Below are 19,179 nucleotides of genomic sequence, written 5' to 3'. Positions count from 1 at the left end.
ACATATATATTTAGCAACAGTTAGGTTTGATATTTTGTTATATAGTGCAGTGACATCATTTAGGTATTTGAGCCTTCTGCATGCATACACTTATGATTTCATGTTATAAGCTATTACGAAATTTACAGCAGTAGAGCTGACCAATGAGAGTGGAGAATTCGAGAATTTGCGCGCCCCCTCGCAGCATCAGCAGCCCCGCCCCTGGTGACGCGACGCGCTCAGCTGTGCGGTAAACAGCGGCGGCGAGCGGCGAGCGGACTGATGTCGACCCCATCGCGGGGACTGACGGACAGTTTCAGGAGGAGACATGCCCGCTGCTGCTCCTCACCCGCTCTCTGACACCCTCATCTTCTTCACCTCCACCCTGCGGCACTGATGAAGCCTCCCCTGTCGAACCCACAGCGGGCCGAAGGGCGGATAGAGGAGAGAGAGGATGTACTGGCGCGTCGGGTTCGCCTGGAGCCGCTCCTGCGCGCTTGAACTGGGCCGGAACAAGAGCTTCTCGCTCGGGTTGTGCGGCCCCGAGGAGCCTTTTTCGTTGTATGAGTACATCATCGCCTACCCGCTGCAGGAGTACGGAGGGATCATGTCTGCGTTAGGATCCGACTCCTGCTGGAGGAAAACGCTCTACATCACCGGGGGCGCGCTGCTCGCCGCCGCTGCATATTTGCTACACGAGCTGCTTGTCATTAGGTATTATGGAATATTTGCACTATCTATCTATCTATCTATCTATCTATCTATCTATCTATCTATCTATCTATCTATCTATCTATCTATCTATCTATCTATCTATCTATCTATCTATCTATCTATCTATCTATCTATCTATGTCATTAGTGTTAATAGTAAATATGTAGTTTATAAAGCACATGTAAAGAGTGTCAGTTAATTTATTGTGTTAAATAATTGTGACAAATCATGTTATCAGGTCTTGTTATGGCCCTTGGATGGAGTGAGAGGGGCATGAACGGGGTCTTTAAGAAAGAAAATAGTAACTAAATTAATATCCTGGACAAGTCAACACAGTGCAGTGCAGTCCATTCATTATTCTCCACTGAGGAAAGATGAATGAATGAATACCTGCCAACTCAAGGAATTTTGAGCAGGATGTAAGAATAGGATGCTGTTTATTTCCTCATCTAAATCATGAATGTTGACATGTTGATGTGTGCTATTTCAAGGGCACGGTTGCAGGCGTAGAGGATAATGTCTACTTGAGTTAATGTGATGTGACAGAATGACCTTTATTGACCCCTTGTGAGACTGTGTAAATAGTGATCCATCATTATAGTGATCAGACATAGTGAATTGGGTTTAATTCTGTGCTTTTGCTTCCTCTCTGACCTTTGCAGAAATGGCAGTGCTGTTAGTCCTCAGCAAAACGTCTCGGGTTACGTGTTATTCGATTTACATAAGCTATTGATTCAGACATGGAATAAACAAATAACATATGATTAATTGGTTTAAGTTTCAATAAATAAGAACAAACCTCAAGAGAGAAAGCTAATGACTAGTATGATGCTTCAATGAATTTCAGCACTAGCGAAGTGGACAGCGACCAAATCCTGCTGATAGAAAACACTGAAGAATGAACTCTGAACTTGATGTTTCAGCTGCATTTTGAAACAAAATTGCTAATTTAGGGATTTGATGAGCTTGTTTTAGTACATGTGTGGACTGTTTGATCTCCATTCATTTACATTTATGCATTTAGCAGATGCTTATATCCAGATGCGACTTACAAAACAAGAACAAAGCATTCATCAAGGGCCAACAATCCTTGTAGTGCACAATGCCAGGTTTATTAGACAACTAGATTAGGAAGCCAGCTAGGGAAGAGAAGGAACGTGTGTGTGTGTGTAAGTGCATTAAGTGTATATTTGATGCCCTGTAGGAAGGACCAGGAGTTGGACTCTGAAGACGCCATCATTCTGCATCAGTTTGCCCGACCCAAAACTGGAGTCCCTAGCCTGTCCCCCTTCTGCCTGAAGATAGAAACCTACCTGCGCATGGCGGACCTTCCCTACCAGGTGACAAAATATGATGTCTGAGATTATGTTCTAAAAAGAGATGGACGTTTTGGTGTTTTACACACTGTTTTCTCCTCAGAACTATTTCGATGGGAAGTTGTCTCCTCAAGGGAAGATGCCTTGGATCGCGTATAATAAGGAGCAGGTGTGCGGGACGGAGTTCATCATCGACTTCCTGGAAGAGAAGCTCGGTGTGAACCTCAACTCCAGCCTGAGTCCTCAGGAGAAAGCCATCTCACGTGCCATCACCAAAATGGTGGAGGAACACTTCTACTGGTGAGACTGAGCTGGTTTTCCTCCACATCATGGTCTAATATTTGAACAACCTTCTTCAGTTCTTCATTATGTTCTGGACTGAGGTCAGGTGCCTTTTTATAATATAGGTGGACTCCAACATGAACATGGCTATTTAACCCTCATAAAGTGTGATCTTTAAAGCTCATATTTGAGGAGGAAAAACACCTCAGCCCAAACTGAGCGAAAATATGCTGATGTTATTTATATTGCAAAAAGCTTCTAGCTTGTAATATAAATCTGTTGTTAAACAGTTTAGCAGACTACTTACATAAAGAGCATATAAATATCAGTTATCACTCTATAAATGTCTTACTAAGATGATGTATTATGCTTAGTTTTATGATCAAATCTTTGTTGTTTTTATTGTGCGGTCAAAACATAATGCGACGCAATACAATGATGATTGAGAGATATACAAATAATCGTTCCTCAAAAGCCTTTGATTCTCACATTTTTAACATGAATTTTCTAAACAAAAATGGATGGATAATCAAGTAAACCTAAGTTGCTTCAATCCAGATAGTGTTCGTCTTGAAATATTAATAACAATATTGAGGTTATTCTTAATTTTACTTTATAAAATCAGTACAGATTTCACTGCAAAAAGACACATGTGCCATTACACTAAAAGGCATTTTACTTGCTAAAAAAAAGCCAAAACTATCAATCAGACGACACAAGGCAGGTTTTTCAGCAATGTTTTGATCATGTTGAGGCTTTAGAAATTTGTGTATCAAATATGATACAGTAAGCTCCATAGGGTTAAGTAAGATTTGATAATCAAGATGAGATATGATGTGTGTTGTGCTTTAGGACGATAGCATACTGTCAGTGGGTGGACAACGTGGAGGAGACGCAGAAGATGTTAGCCACAAACGGGCCGCTGAGTGACATGCTCAGGTGGATCTTGAGTCAGGTGAACGGTGGCATCGTGAAGAGAGAGATGTACGGGCACGGGATCGGACGCTTCTCCAAAGAGGAAGTTTACACTCTGATGGAGACAGACATGCGCACCCTTGCCACACTCCTTGGTATGTTTTCAATGTCTGAGGCACGGTTAGTGAGCTTTATTGAAAGGATTTATGGTATTTTAGTGATTAGGCTAGATCATTTTAGATCAGGGGTAGGCAAACTCAGTCCTGGAGGGCTACTGTCAAAACTCTGCGGGACAGTGGCTCTCCAGGATCGAGTTTGCCCATCTTTGTTCTAGATCAATCTGGAGATTTCAGAGCTTTTGTAACAGGTTATAAAATAATGCAGCAGTGGATCTGTGCTGCCCTCTAGTGCTCAGAAAGTTGTGCTTGCATTTTTGTCTTGTTCCCCAATACAAACATCTAAACACTCCTAAATCAAGATACATTAACTTGAGAATGATTTAAGATGTTAAGTGGTTTAATTGAAAGCAAGATTATTTTTCTTACCCCATTTAATTTTTTCTTGCTTCAAGCATAAACTCACCTAATTTTGATCATTTGTTCAGAAAACAAGACATATTTTAAGTCATTTTCCTTCGAAAATAATTTATTAATCATTTAATGATTTAAGAATTTTTAAATATTTTGAATGTAAAACATTAACACTAAGTAAGAAAATTGTTTTTTCAATTGCATAACCCATAAACCAGATCATACTCTCACCTAAAGGATTATTAGGAACACCTGTTCAATTTCTCATTAATGCAATTATCTAATCAACCAATCACATGGCAGTTGCTTCAATGCATTTAGGGGTGTGGTCCTGGTCAAGACAATCTCCTGAACTCCAAACTGAATGTCAGAATGGGAAAGAAAGGTGATTTAAGCAATTTTGAGCGTGGCATGGTTGTTGGTGCCAGACGGGCCGGTCTGAGTATTTCACAATCTGCTCAGTTACTGGGATTTTCACGCACAACCATTTCTAGGGTTTACAAAGAATGGTGTGAAAAGGGAAAAACATCCAGTATGCGGCAGTCCTGTGGGCGAAAATGCCTTGTTGATGCTAGAGGTCAGAGGAGAATGGGCCGACTGATTCAAGCTGATAGAAGAGCAACTTTGACTGAAATAACCACTCGTTACAACCGAGGTATGCAGCAAAGCATTTGTGAAGCCACAACATGCACAACCTTGAGGCGGATGGGCTACAACAGCAGAAGACCCCACCGGGTACCACTCATCTCCACTACAAATAGGAAAAAGAGGCTACAATTTGCACAAGCTCACCAAAATTGGACAGTTGAAGACTGGAAAAATGTTGCCTGGTCTGATGAGTCTCGATTTCTGTTGAGACATTCAGATGGTAGAGTCAGAATTTGGCGTAAACAGAATGAGAACATGGATCCATCATGCCTTGTTACCACTGCAGGCTGGTGGCGGTGGTGTAATGGTGTGAGGGATGTTTTCTTGGCACACTTTAGGCCCCTTAGTGCCAATTGGGCATCGTTTAAATGCCACGGCCTACCTGAGCATTGTTTCTGACCATGTCCATCCCTTTATGACCACCATGAACCCATCCTCTGATGGCTACTTCCAGCAGGATAATGCACCATGTCACAAAGCTCGAATCATTTCAAATTGGTTTCTTGAACATGACAATGAGTTCACTGTACTAAAATGGCCCCCACAGTCACCAGATCTCAACGCAATAGAGCATCTTTGGGATGTGGTGGAACGGGAGCTTCATGCCCTGGATGTGCATCCCACAAATCTCCATCAACTGCAAGATGCTATCCTATCAATATGGGCTAACATTTCTAAAGAATGCTTTCAGCACCTTGTTGAATCAATGCCACGTAGAATTAAGGCAGTTCTGAAGGCGAAAGGGGGTCAAACACAGTATTAGTATGGTGTTCCTAATAATCCTTTAGGTGAGTGTACTTTGGTTACACTTTATTTTAAGGTGACGTAGTTACATTGTACTTCCTCAAATAAGTACTGAGTAATATTAATCAACTACATGTACTTACTATACGGTTAGGGTTAGGGTTTGGTTTAGGGTCAGTTTCATGTATTTATGGTTTATAATGTACAGTTTTTGTAGTTTACACGTAGACAATAACTGTATCATTTTCAAAAAGGTGGACTTTGCAAGTCGTTTCCAAAAGTTTGCGTTTTCAAGCCCACAAAACATTGTTTTCGTGTAAATGAAGTGGCCAAAACACATAAAAAGTGTAAACACCCCTACATTTTTTTCCATTGTCTTATATAATTCAGTTTAATAATAATTTCTTGCACAGGCAATAAAAAGTATCTAATGGGCCCGAAGCTTTCCACAGTAGATGCTGCTGTGTTTGGTCATCTTGCTCAGGCCATGTGGACTCTCCCTGGAACGCGTCCGGAACAGTTAATCAAAGGTGAGGTCAATAGGTCATGCTTTTTTTGTATGGGAATACCATCATATAAACATTCATGTGTTTCGAGCGTATGAATTGACTAAAGCTGCTCCCTCGGCACAGGTGAGTTCATCAATCTGGCCATGTACTGTGAGCGAATCCGCCGGAAATTCTGGCCGGAGTGGTTTGTGGATGTCGATGACCTTTACTACGACGGACTGAGCGAGGAGCCGGATTCTCCTTCCCAGCTTCCGGATTTGGGTCTCTACTCGCGCAGCGGCAGCTTCCAGGAGCAGGACAGCGCTCTGTCACACCACAACACACCGTCGCCGGACAGCGACATCACCGGACGCTCTCTGTTCGATTCTGACATGGACACGGAATGCTCGGAAACGGAGCAGTTAAAGTGATAACCACACCCCCTCTGTGATGTATCTGCACGGGCCCCGCCCCTTTGTTCTCCCGCTAGCCCTTTATCATGGGAAGGGCTGATCCAGTGAAGATGTTTTCATGGTGACGTGGCAACTCTGAGCGAGGGATTGCAATAAAGCAGATTGGAAAAGCATTCGGACAATTTTTATGTGACGAAAGAGAGGATTTTATTAAACGAGGAAAGGCCAGGCCAGGCCAGAGAGAATCCAGATCAACAGGAAGAAAAAACATCAAACAAAATAATAAAAGAGTGGATAGAGTGAAAGTTTAAAGGAGTGAATGATGCTAAAGCTGAATCACTCCTCCCGCCGTGTGACATCATTACAGTGCTCGGAATCATCAGAATGACATCATCACATGTGACCACCTCCCATTTACAATGTGTGTTTGTAGCTAAACAGCATTTCTTACATCCTGGGATTTATTATTAGTCTGAGAGAAATAAGGATTTTAGGTGATGATTGAAATGTGTAGATAATAATTATGTGAAACACAATATTTCATAGTCCATCTAAAATTAATTTCCAGTTTTATTCAAAAAAATAGACAAAGCTTGTTAGGAAAAAGCAGAGAATGCAGAGGGAGTAAACTTATGGATGATTATTGTGATGTGTGACCAGAAATCAGCTGATGTTTCCAATCTTGCAAAGCATTAGTGAATAATTCACCCAAAAAAGGAAAATTATGAAATTTACTGTTTAACATAGACATTTGAAACATATATGTTTATAATGGAAGCATATAGTGACCAGGGTCAGTCAAAAAAAAAAAAAAAAAAAGATGTAAGATTAAATCTTCCCCACCGCTGCAACTCTCATCATTTGTGTTTGTGCATATTTTAAAGTCACCATGAAATCAAAATTCTCCTTTTATTTTTTTCTGGAATATTTCAGTATATTGCTGAATAGTCCACATCATAACTTTTTTACAATTCATGTGCCCTTAATCTTTAATCAAAATCACTTTCCCTCCCTCTTGCAGCAACTTCTTTTCTCTGATGACGTGTTTACTGGCGCGAGGGTGGGGCAACCTGTCACTCAAATGAGATCGACCAATGGCAAACCACAACCATTCAATCAATTCCCCATGGACAAAATCAGGTCCCACCCTACATTTTTTTCTATATATTCTTCAGATATACGTCACAATAGGGAAAACAGACGATCGCAACTTCTCTATTATGTCGACTTTTTTTTAAGGTGCACATGACGCGATGTTAAACATCAGTGACGTCAAATGCCATTGGCTTAAATTGGTAGTTTTTTGGGTGAATTATTCATAGCCCATAGGATTTCAATGTATGTTATGAGGATTTTACTTTTATTGTTGACGTTTTATTCGATTTTTTTTAATATCCGAATGTTAGTGAGAAGGCAAAACGCAAACAAACAAACAAACAAACAAACAAACAAACAAACAAACAAACAAAAACAACCGGAAGCGATGCAACCTGTTTTACAGAATACGGAAGTTTGTTGCGCAGCGCATAACCGTATTGAAAATTGTATCATGCAACCGTTATATGTATGTGCAGCTGTGCTAAAAGTAGGCAAAAACATAATTTGTTTGTCGAACAGCAAACACTACGGATGGGTATCTGTAATAGAGCAATAGCGCCTCCTGTGGACTGAATCATGGCTTACATTGACATGACAGAAAACACCCCGGTAATGCAGCGATTACAGAAGGGAGGAACATAATAACACAATACAGATGGAGACAGACAGCTAATGCCTGTGTGTGTGAGTGTGTGTGTCCATCTGCTGCACGACTGAGTCATCGTTACACATGAATACACTCGCAGGAATGATCTCCCAGGGGTTGGTGCACACCAACTGACACATGCAAGACGGGAGACTTATGTTTTTTTCTGTTCCGTAGAGAGATATAATCTGTATCTTGCTGTGCCATACACACAACTTTCCTGTTACCACAAATGCCCTTTTAATATCTTGAACGTAATCCTGCATTACGCTGTCTATATCGAGCTCTTGGAAGAAAGGATGGAAAGTGTCTCGCCATTTTACACATGTAGGCTACTTATCTGATGTATGTTCAAACAAAACAAATACGCCCAAATTATTAGGAAATGTGTATGAAAAAACATTTTTATACAAACATCAGGACAGGTTCATTAACTGGTGCTTTATTAGAAAAGACTACTGTTTGAAAAGGTAGGCTACCATGCCATTAATTATTTTATTTTTTAAGTGCATAAAATTAAAACAATATTCTTATGATGTTTGTTTGTTTGCTTATTTATATATATTTTTTTATTCTTGACTGTGCCTGTTTCTATAAACAAACAATTATTATATTTTTTTAATATTTTTTTGTGTGGGCTACTGCTTTAATACCACTTTTTTATTTATCACTTATGATTGAGTTTATATTTTGAACTTATTCTTGACTTTTAATGAGTTTCATATATTTTTTTTTGTTTGTGAATATAGTTGTTCGTTGCAAAGATTTGTTCTGAGAGATGTTTTATGTTTGATTATATTGAATGAATTTCAAATTCAATTTCAAATGCAAGTGCTTCCTTGGTGAGCTTTATTTTCTAGCCAGTTTTATCATCCATACATGACAATCTTGTTATTTACCTTGTTATTTTAAGACTCACTACCCAACACCATATGCCAAATTTGATGGAAATATGGCAACACAGAGATGGAATAATGCTAGAAAGGCAAAGGTAAAAGTTCAAATCTCTTATATGTTTTCTTACAGTTGTGTGTGCTGATTTTAGAGCCATACTACAGAGTCTGTGTTGTGTGTATCATGACCCTGGTGGATTTATGGTTTTATTATGGGCTAGACATAATATTGGGGAGGGAGGGGTTGTGTACATGAATGATCACTGTAACATAAGGAACCAAAATGTTAAAGATACTCAAAATATTTCATGAAATATATCTGTATTAAAGGAAAGGTTGTATGTTTGGTTTCTGATTTCAGTCCATTCTTTAAATCTTCTTTACTGATACATATTATTTACAATATCTTTCATTAAGCACAAAAAAACTATTTAAATCACATTAATTAATATAGTGTGGCACAAATGGGGGGATGCTTATTAGTGAAATTAAAGCTAAATTATTATAAATTATACATTGCATTATGCTTGTTCTAGGTTTAATGGTTTTATTTGCTTATTTATTTAGTTCAGTTTATTCAACTATTGATATTTTAGATTGATTTTCTGATCTGTGTACCTGTTACACACATCAAGTGACTTTAATTTTTGCTTTGGGTTGTTCAAAGGCAGAAATAATCCAGTTTAAGAGTTTAGGAAAACACAAACGTTTTAAAACAAATTAAGTTTTAATGTTAATCTTCAGCCTTACGCAATCCAGAGTGATTGATCCAAAGGTTTTTAAGTGCCACCATAGTACAAGAACTTTTCCTCAAACACAAGCTTGTCATGAAAAACCTATGGTCACTTTCAAAATTATCCACAAATATACATTTACTTAAAGGGATAGTTCACACAAAAAAAGAAAATTTCACATTTCTTGACCCTCAAGTTGTTCTAAACCTGTATGTGTTTCTTTGTTCTGTTGAATAGAAAAGCAGAGAATGTTGGTAACCAAACAGTTTTTGGTCCCCATTGACTTCCATAGCATGAAAAAATACTAAGTCAATGGCGACCAGAAACTGATTGGTTACCAACATTCTGTGTCCAACAGAAGAAAAAAAAAACTCATGCAGGTTTAGAACAACTTGAGGGTGAGTAAATGATGACAGAATTTTTATTTTTGGATGAACTATATCCCTTTAAGACTTGCTGGGTTTTAGAACGTTATAACCGTATCAATCTTCTTAAAGGCCTACAATCTGCACTGACAACACACGGACAAGATGAGTGACTACCGGTATATTTACACCGCCAAATAAATACATCGCCAAGTTCATATTCCACGACTTTATACCTTTATCTTTGACTAAGCAGACCAAGAAAACAGATCATCTGTAATGTCTCTATATCACTAAGAGTTGCTCCAACACATTTTGTCAGTAGATGGCGCTCACAGCACATACTCGCAATAGAGAGGATACACAAACACACGTTTACTTATCTAAATGGTCATTTTGGGAACATTGCAGGTTTATCGTTTTTAAATGCAGCTATATATATATATATATATATATATATATATATCATAACCATAACCCACACACTAACCCTAACCCTACAAGGACATTTTCTGCATTTTTGCAATAATAAAAAAATAAAATAAAAATGTTTTTTATTGATTTTATGCTGTTTATAGGAATGAGGACGTCCCCAAAATTAGGTATTGGGAGTTTTTGTCAGACTTAGCTCACTTCTGTGTACAAATTTGTGCCCAGAATATTAAGTAGGTACACACACACACACACACACAAATGCGGGTTTTTCAAGGCAGTCGAAATCTCCAAGGCCTTGAGATTGTTTTTGGTCGTTTTCCTAAAATTGTTCATTGATGAAACAGTAAATTGATTTTATATAATGGCCGATGATATTTGGAAAGACTGTCTGAGATACTAAAACAACATATTCGTTATTGTTTAAAAGCTATATTAGCCAATAGATCACTAATGTTAGTAGCAGTGTGATCTTTTATTTACATTTACATTTTAAAGCCATTTTTGGGTGATTTGGAATATTAAAAAAAGAGTCCTATTTCGATCCAGAATAGCATAATAAAATATTCACACACGTCTCCGTTCTCTCGTTTTAACCCGTCTAATCCGTCTTCATTACGAGGGGAATGGCAAACATTTGGCTCCATGGTCACGTAGAAATCGAAGCGAATGAATTGCAACGGGCTGCGATGGATCTACAGCATCATTTCATCCCGGGGCAACGTTATATTCAAGCCTTGATGCTCTCATAATGTGTGAAATTGTGAATCCATTTATCTTGAGGATCTTCATTCACGGGGCATAGATTCACGAGAGGCACTTCTTTATATAAAAATGTATTCATTTAATGACAAAAGCCTTTTAAAAACTGTGCAATTTTTCTGTCAAAACCAAAGACGTTACTGGCCTCAATAGGGCGCACTGACAGCTTGTGCTTTGGCAGTGCCAGGTTAAGTGCACAAATATACAAGTATTCACAGAGCCATAGAAAATTAAAAATCCACGCACAATGTCCTTTTTTTTTCGATGCAGGCCATCAAATAATTGTAACACAGCTGGTGTAGTATTTCTCGTACAAAAAGAGAGATCAATTTGGGATAAACAAGAAACACAAAATATCAAACAGATACAAACATGTTGAGGCTTATACATTTAGCTGACGCACAAAACCACACAATGTTACTATAGTAAAAATAGGGCAAGAAACACTGGCCTCACATTATTATTATTATTATTATTATTACTCTTATTATATTGTCCTTGATGTTGTTTTTGAATATTGACATTTATACGCCATAAGCGTTTCCAGACAAATTAATTAAATTAAAGCTGGTTTGTTTTTATTTGTAATATGAAATATCACAATAATACGATTCTATTTGGCTTTCTTTTAGATTTCCTAAATCAGGAAAAAAAAGAGATTTAAAATAAGAAAAGAAAATAACAAACCACTGTTTCAAATCACGGACGCTTTTGGTGGATGCTTATAGAAATTCAATCAAAATGTCAAGAAAAACCCAATTTAGTGGTTAATTACAAAGATTGATATCATTTCAATTCATTTGTAAACAGACATTTCGAAGTGATCCACAGCACTGTGTGATTCTGAGGAAAGGTTTGAATGTTTCCCCAGGCCTGTGTTTTGCAGCAGCAGTGTGTGAATCCGTGATCTGCATGAAATCAGGCTGCTCGTTCACTGAACAACACACAGCAGCACTTGGCAGCCTTTGTTGTGACCGAAATTAGATTTCACATTTACAGTGATACTTTAATATGTACATAATATGTACATAATATGTACATATTGTAAATAATAATAATAACAATTATTATTATCATTATTGTTGTTTAAAATTTTGCGTATCAGTAGGCTATATTCGGATTCTTTTATTTATGATAAATAATTTAGAGCTATTTAGATATTAGGCCTATTATTATTATTATTGCCATTTATATCAGAAGTTAAATGAAATGCAGACACATTTCAATCAGTATTATTAAACATCTTTTGATCATGACGAGAGATATAATAATAATAATAATAATAATAATGATAATAATAATAATAATAATAATAATAATAAAGCATTTGCCATTAATTCTTGTATGAGAATGAATAGCAGACATTGAACCGGATTCATTTCAATCAGGAATAAACCTTTTGTGGTCATGAGGGGAAGATGGCGTGCCCCTGACGCCTTTTTCACAGCTTTCGGTTGGAAGTGACATGATGCTTTCACAGATCCCCGGACTTGAAAAGAAATCTCTTAAATAAAAGTATGTTTACGTTCCCTCTTTAGGTTCGGTCGCGGCGCGTAACGCCTCGGTTTTTTTGCCAGAGCGTGTTTTCTCGCGCCCGTGCCCGTAGATTGTTCGCGCAACCACGCGCGCTCCGCGCCCTCGGAGGTGCCACACACAGAGACGCTTCATCACCGTCGGTCCGCCCCGAACGGGCTTGTGGCCGGGACAAAGAGACAGTCGATTATGTTCAAGCCGCCCCTTTCTCACGGAACAGGTGTCTGCGCCCCGTGGTGAGGCGAGGCGTCCTCGTACACATCCTCGTTCCCGGCCATCGGTCCGTTTTGGGGCGTCATTCGCTTCTCCTTCTGCCGCCGGTTGCAGAACCAGACCCGCACCACTTCCTTCTCCAGCTGCAGGCTGTCCGCCAGCGAGGTGATCTCCACCGCCCCGGGTTTCGGGCACTTGAGGAAATGGCTCTCCAGGGCCCCTTTGACACTCACCTCGATGGAGGTCCGCTTTTTCCTCTTCCTCCCCTGCGCGGCGATCTTATCCAGGCTGGTCGGGCTTCCCGAGGTGGAGTCCGCCTCCTCCAGCCATTTGTTGAGCAGGGGCTTGAGTTTGCACATGTTCTTGAAGCTCAGCTGGAGCGCCTCGAACCTGCATATGGTGGTCTGGGAGAAGACGTTGCCGTAGAGGGTGCCCAGCGCGAGCCCCACGTCCGCCTGCGTGAAGCCCAGCTTGATCCGGCGCTGCTTGAACTGCTTGGCGAACTGCTCCAGGTCGTCCGAGGTCGGCGTGTCCTCGTCCGAGTGCAGGCTCTGCGGGTGGCCGTGCTCGCTCAGATGCGGGCTGTGGTGGTCCTCGTGGTGCATCCCCGGCTCGCCGTAGCCGGGCTGAGAGTAGATCAGGCTTTGCCCGTTGGAGGTGCTCATGCTCGGCATATGCGCGGTGGTGGTCGCGCGCCAAGCGCCCGCCTCGTGATGCTGGCTCTGCTGCACCAGATGTGCTTGTCTCGGCGAATGCTGCAGCTCCTCCACCGGCTTAATGTCCTGCTCACCCAGCGGGCTGGCGGGCCACGGCGACCCCTCTCCCCCGTGAGACAGCGCCGCCGTCAGCCACTGGTGCGCGTGGCCGAGCGTGCTCCCGCTGCTCTGCAGAGTGGTGTACTCGCTCTGCAGAAGGCTGTGCGCGTCCCTGTAGGCCGGCGGCGGCGTCTGCTGCATGCTGCCGGGCTCCGAGCTGGACAGGATGCTGTAGTGGTTGGACGCCGCGGTCGCCATAGTTTCTACAGCTACTCTGTGCCACAGGCGGCTCCCCAGCGCGCCAGAGCCGCGAAGACGCAGAGGCGCGCACCTGAGATCCGCCTCGCGCTGCTGTCTATTGGTCAGCACGGCTTGACAGATGTGGCAGCGGCGCGTTCATTGGTCGCAGTAGATTCGACACCCATTGCGCTCTCCTGAAAACAAGCACAGAGGGATCAGCAGTGACAGGGCGCAGTGGGCGCAGTGGGCTCCAAAGGTATCCAGCCTGGCTTTCATTAAGTTTTTCATTAAGTTTAAATGTTGCAGTTCAAAATTATTATGATGCTGTAAGGTAATTATTGTGCTGATATGTATAGGATAGTCATGCCATTAGAACAAAATAATTAGTTCTGACTAGCATTCGTTATTATTGGCTATTGTATGAGCGTTTTGTACAAAAAGGACTAAAATGTTTTTCTTTCTTAAATGAACCGTGAAAATATGAAAACAATTTCATATTTTTATCACTGTCGATATATGTTGAGTGCATGTCAAACAAACAAAGAAAAAAGACAATACAACAGCGCGTGTTTTATATAGGCCTATTTACATCTTATATTTATTTAAAATAAGTGGATAAAAACAATATGCTTTTCAAAAATCAATAAACACATGCGAGTGCGTAAGATATTTCACATCGAAAAAGAAAAAAGACTAAGACACAATCATGCACATAATTCATAAATGTTACATGCCCTGCGCTTTAAAATATCGTCATCATCCCATCCTTTTAACTTCTATCTAATTAAAGTCATTTGTGTTTGTGACTTTTAATTTAATTTTATTCATCAGTAATGAATTCAAAATGGATGAAAAGTGCAGTGAGCTTTAACTTTAAAAAAACCTTAAACTTAAAAAATTAAGGCAATAAATAACTGAAGGTTTTAAGGTAAAGTTCTCCTAGTTTTGTGAGCACAACCAAATCATCTTAATAGTAGAGTTCAGTGAAGTTACAGAATTAAATGCTTACAGTATGGAGATTAAACAGGTGTCTGAGAATTAATAATTATTCAGGAATGTATTGACAAATTATATTATTGCATTTGCTTTATATTTGAGTTGTTTGTATTTTATTTTCATGGTTGAAATAACTGCACTCTATGTTCTGATGGGATTTCAAAGTCTCTCACATGGCTCAAGGAGGGGACATTTTTTCGGGCCCCTGTCCGTTGCCATGGCGAGAGGTGAATGAAACAACGCCGCCCACGTCACAGCTGCTCGAGCCTTTTCTCTCTCTCTCCTCGCGCACATAAAGCCCATTTGAAAGCCTGAAAAGCGCATGCAGGGCATCGCAGGGCCGCAGGGCCAGTGAGAGGTGAATGGCAGGCTCTACCTCCACCCCAGCCACAGCCTTTTGTAAACATGCACCCACACACACTTCTCTGGACACATTTTCTGCACCCTCTTGTAATGCATCATAAGACACTGCAGTGTAAAAAAAAAAAAAAAAAAAAAAAAAACACGATCGTCCCTTGATACTTTTTTGTGAGTGCAGATTGCCAAATGCTCAGGAGTTTTGGTGAAATGCAAAAAGCGGTCGTGTTAATTGAGTTGTAATTTTAAGATTCAGAAGCTTTAACACAGGCGTGCACGGCCAAGCAGAAAATACATTATCTTAATAAAGTAATATGCAAACTATGGGCTGTTCAATTACACATCCTAATAACGCATAAACGATGCTAGAACCGTTAAAGGGACGAAAAGGCCTAGTATTAAACAGTTATCTCTCTGCTAGGTTCTCCACTCGGTGTTTGAGAGAACAAGAATTAATGGTGAATAATCTGAGCAATAAATTAGCAGTAATTATATCGACCCTGTGCTGGAGTTATTTAATTTCTCATGGCTTAATTAGATAGGACTGTTGAGTAACTAAATGTTCCAATTCAAAACATGATCATCATGGGGATTTTTCTTTTTATACTTTTTCTTTTTCATAGCACAAACAGAACACTCTGGTAGCACTCAATGTCCTTAACAGACATTATATAATTATTTACAGTTTGCTACATTATGAATAGCTTATATATTAAAAAAACATATTTTAAATATACTAATCTATTGAGCATAATATAATAATATTATATTACAGATTTTCAAATAGTTGTATCTCGGCCAAATATTATCCTATCCTAACAAACCATACATCAATGGAAAGCTTATTTATTCAGCTTTCAGATGTATACATGTATACAATACAATCTCAATTTAAAAAACATGACCCATGTGACTGGTTTTGTGGTCCAGGGTCACATATAATTAATATAATTACATATATAAAGTGTTTAAGGTTCAAGGTCCTTATATTTTCCACAGAGATATTGCATATACAAATTATTCTCCCTTGTGCAACAACAATAATAAAAATAGACTATCAAGAATATGACATGAATAAAAAGAAAAGAAAGAAATAACTATATATATAAATGATAAAATAATTAATAAATACAAATTTCCAATATGTACAGGTATATAAAATGTTTCCTAAAACATTTCTATACATTGTTGTTAGAAAGTTTTGTGATTGAAAGTGCATTATGGTAATACAGGGACAAATTTCTTATTTTGTTATTGCTCACATTTATAATGAAGTGCACTGAAAACAAATCAATTGCAATTTATTTCATCATATAACTCAATTACTTTGTGTTGTGTTTTCTGTCTGTGACATGAGTTTGAATGTGTGTGTGTGTGTGTGTGTGTGTGTGGGGGGGGGGGGGTTGTTTGGGGTTCACCTGTGGTAGATACAAGGGGTGGATGAGCTCCTACAGACCCTCATTCACATGTAATTAGTCTGCACAAAGGGCTCGTTAAATCTGTAATCCCACATGCCTCCTCTCCCTTTGATAGCGTTGGTCAGCTGTGAGCGAATGGCTATTATGCTCCTTATAAAAGAGGGGCAGTTCAGCTCTCTGTATTAAGACCCCCACTGTGCACAGCAAAACTGGGGTCAACAGCACCCCAAACACACATGCATGCAGCAGAAACACTGTCTCGTCACATGTGTCATTAGATCAAACCCCGCAGTACCACCTGTTTCCAAAATATTATGGTGTGAAAGTGAATCTTAAGAGTTAAAAAATAGTAAAATACTGATTAAAGCTCTTGGCAAGCATAATTGCAAACATCAAATTTTACATTTACAACGAATACATTTTAAATAGAAATAAATGAGTTTTGTGTAAAAACTTTATTTTACGCCAAATATCATAACTAAACCATATGTATACAGTATGCGCAATACATATGTAATGCAATTGAATATATTATTAATAATACTCTTCCTCTTTTTCTCTCACAGCCAGACTCAATATCTCCCTCATTTTTATTGGGTAGTTGTTTAAATATGTATAATCTTGAAGCCCAGCAGGCATGTCTATTATTACAACAAAAATGCAGTATTACATATATTTTTCACAAGGGTGTGGGATTTTAATGGGGTTATAATTTGAGCTCCTGCGTGCTTCTATCCCTTCTATGGTCTGAGCATTCAGATTTTAGCTCCATGTCTGATGTTCTTCTAGAGCATTTGTGAGGATTATGCATTTTCCATCTAATTGTGACAAACATTTGGCGCTGGTTCGGGTGAGTGGGGAAATGACATTGCATCATCAGATTAAGTAGGTAATCCAGAGGTGTCTGTGTCTCTGGCTTTGTGTGGGAGGATATAATGAACACACTAATTAGGGGTATTATTTAGATAATGGGTGTAAATCTTTGTCTGAGTAGCTTAGGCGGTTATGATAAAACTGTAATGTGCAAATCCAAAGTCATTAAGATATTTAGTTGATTGTCCAAGATCTTTGGAAGGCGGCTAACTGATACCGCTGATTGATTCCCTTGTTCCCTGAACTTTTATGACTTGATGGGGGGAAAAAACTCAAGTCTCTTTCTCTTGTGCTCTCCTGTGCAGGAGTTTGGTAGTTTAATGGCTGATTGGATTTTACCGCCTTTGCAACAGACCATTAAAAATCCACATATATGTTTTTTCTCCTCCTGTATCCTGATCTGTTCTCTGAAGACGTGAGAGTATAAATATAAGAGGTCATGATTTCAGGGTCACTGTGGCTTTAAATTTTCTTCCAAATAGAGGCACATGACCTTTCTTTATGTATGCTTGAACCTCAGCATCACAACATCCTCATCATTCTAGCTAGCACATTTAACACTAAACTAGGGAGAAACGCTAGTAAAAGGTCGATTAACATCAATTTAGTTGAAATTTCCTTTGCATTACATTTCACTCAGCAATAATATTGAATTATACCAATCATTTATAGTATGTGCTTTACTTAGATTATTTAAGTAATTTATACTACATCATGTCAGATGTTAAGTCTCATATAAGTGCAAATACAGTACCTCAATACTTGGTAGACAATACACAATGACGGTAACATTTGATGGATCATTTTTGTGTTTGAATGTGTCATTTTGAGCAGAAAATTTACTCGAAATGTCACAAAATGGCAAATTACTAATCCTGACAACAAAAGCAATGATAAAACAGTGTAAATACAGCTGGAAAACAGTGAAAAATGAACCTCATTAATTATTCAAGGTCCAGTGCATGATGGGAACCCCAGTATCAGAAAAGTTGAGTAATTTTTACTTAATTTTATTGAGTAGATATGTACGCTTTCATTTCTACTCGCTTGAATTAAGTACTGATATGGAATTTACTTAGTTTTTTTAATTATTGCCTGGACTAACTTTTTCATGTAAATTACATTGTTTTTTTTCAGTAGTATTTACTTAACCAAAAAATCTTTTTTTACAGTGTACTTGATTCTGATATCGCCATCTGATATTTCTTAATATTTGTCATCGTCCACGGCAATGCTTTATCAGAAATCGACGTAACTGAAACAGATAATACAAACGTAAATAGCACTATCTTGTATCTCAGTTAGAGACTATAATGCTTTAATGTTTAGTTATTTCATATGAATTTCAGCACAATAATACCCCAAGGATACCAGAACTTTAAAATAATTATTATGTTAGCATCAATACATTCCCTATTTGAACTCTGCAAATGAACATTCCAATTCTAGAACATAAAAGCAAGAATCTCAGCATCATTTCAGTTAATGTTCTAATGTCGACATCAATTTCAAAGTACTACTGATCAAATAATGTCAATGCATTGTTTTATTATTGTTGCATTGTTGTATGTAATACTTACAGTACCTGATGCCTCTGAATCTATGCCTGCCTACTACCCTCATATCAATATGTGAGATTGAATAAGTGCACTCAATAACGTCCACAATGTTTTCGGACCCCCAAATGGCTGTTCCCTCAAATAGTGCCCTATTTAAAGTTTATGGCTTTTAGTGTGAATATGTTAGCCTTACTGTTATCTATAAGCTAGTGTGCTCCAAAACAATGACAGAATTCACATTTAGAAGACCAAACCCAACGTTGAAAATGAAAATCA

The 19,179-nt window shown here is 38.9% G+C and overlaps 2 protein-coding genes across 2 annotated transcripts; one reads left to right on the top strand and one right to left on the bottom strand.

Moving 5' to 3' along the window:
- The first annotated feature begins 216 nt into the window (after positions 1-216).
- Positions 217-6,829, top strand: faxca (failed axon connections homolog, metaxin like GST domain containing a). Its single transcript, XM_081363211.1, has 6 exons — positions 217-693; positions 1,898-2,033; positions 2,113-2,309; positions 3,144-3,361; positions 5,542-5,658; positions 5,761-6,829. Exons 1-6 carry the CDS (start codon positions 434-436, stop codon positions 6,045-6,047), a joined length of 1,215 nt encoding a protein of 404 aa, XP_081219337.1. The 5' UTR covers positions 217-433; the 3' UTR covers positions 6,048-6,829.
- Positions 6,830-12,701: 5,872 nt separating this feature from the next.
- Positions 12,702-13,873, bottom strand: pou3f2a (POU class 3 homeobox 2a; the record flags this gene model as incomplete). Its single annotated transcript, XM_081362727.1, has 1 exon — positions 12,702-13,873. The coding sequence occupies exon 1, from the start codon at positions 13,716-13,718 to the stop codon at positions 12,702-12,704; it is 1,017 nt and encodes a 338-aa protein (XP_081218853.1). The 5' UTR covers positions 13,719-13,873.
- Between the last annotated feature and the right edge of the window lie 5,306 nt (positions 13,874-19,179).

This window comes from Scardinius erythrophthalmus (genome assembly GCF_964197995.2).
Source record: "Scardinius erythrophthalmus genome assembly, chromosome: 4".
In the NCBI taxonomy this organism is placed as follows: Eukaryota; Metazoa; Chordata; class Actinopteri; order Cypriniformes; family Leuciscidae; genus Scardinius; species Scardinius erythrophthalmus.
Note: the sequence above shows the minus strand (reverse complement) of the source record. Positions and strands in the feature narration are given on the sequence as shown.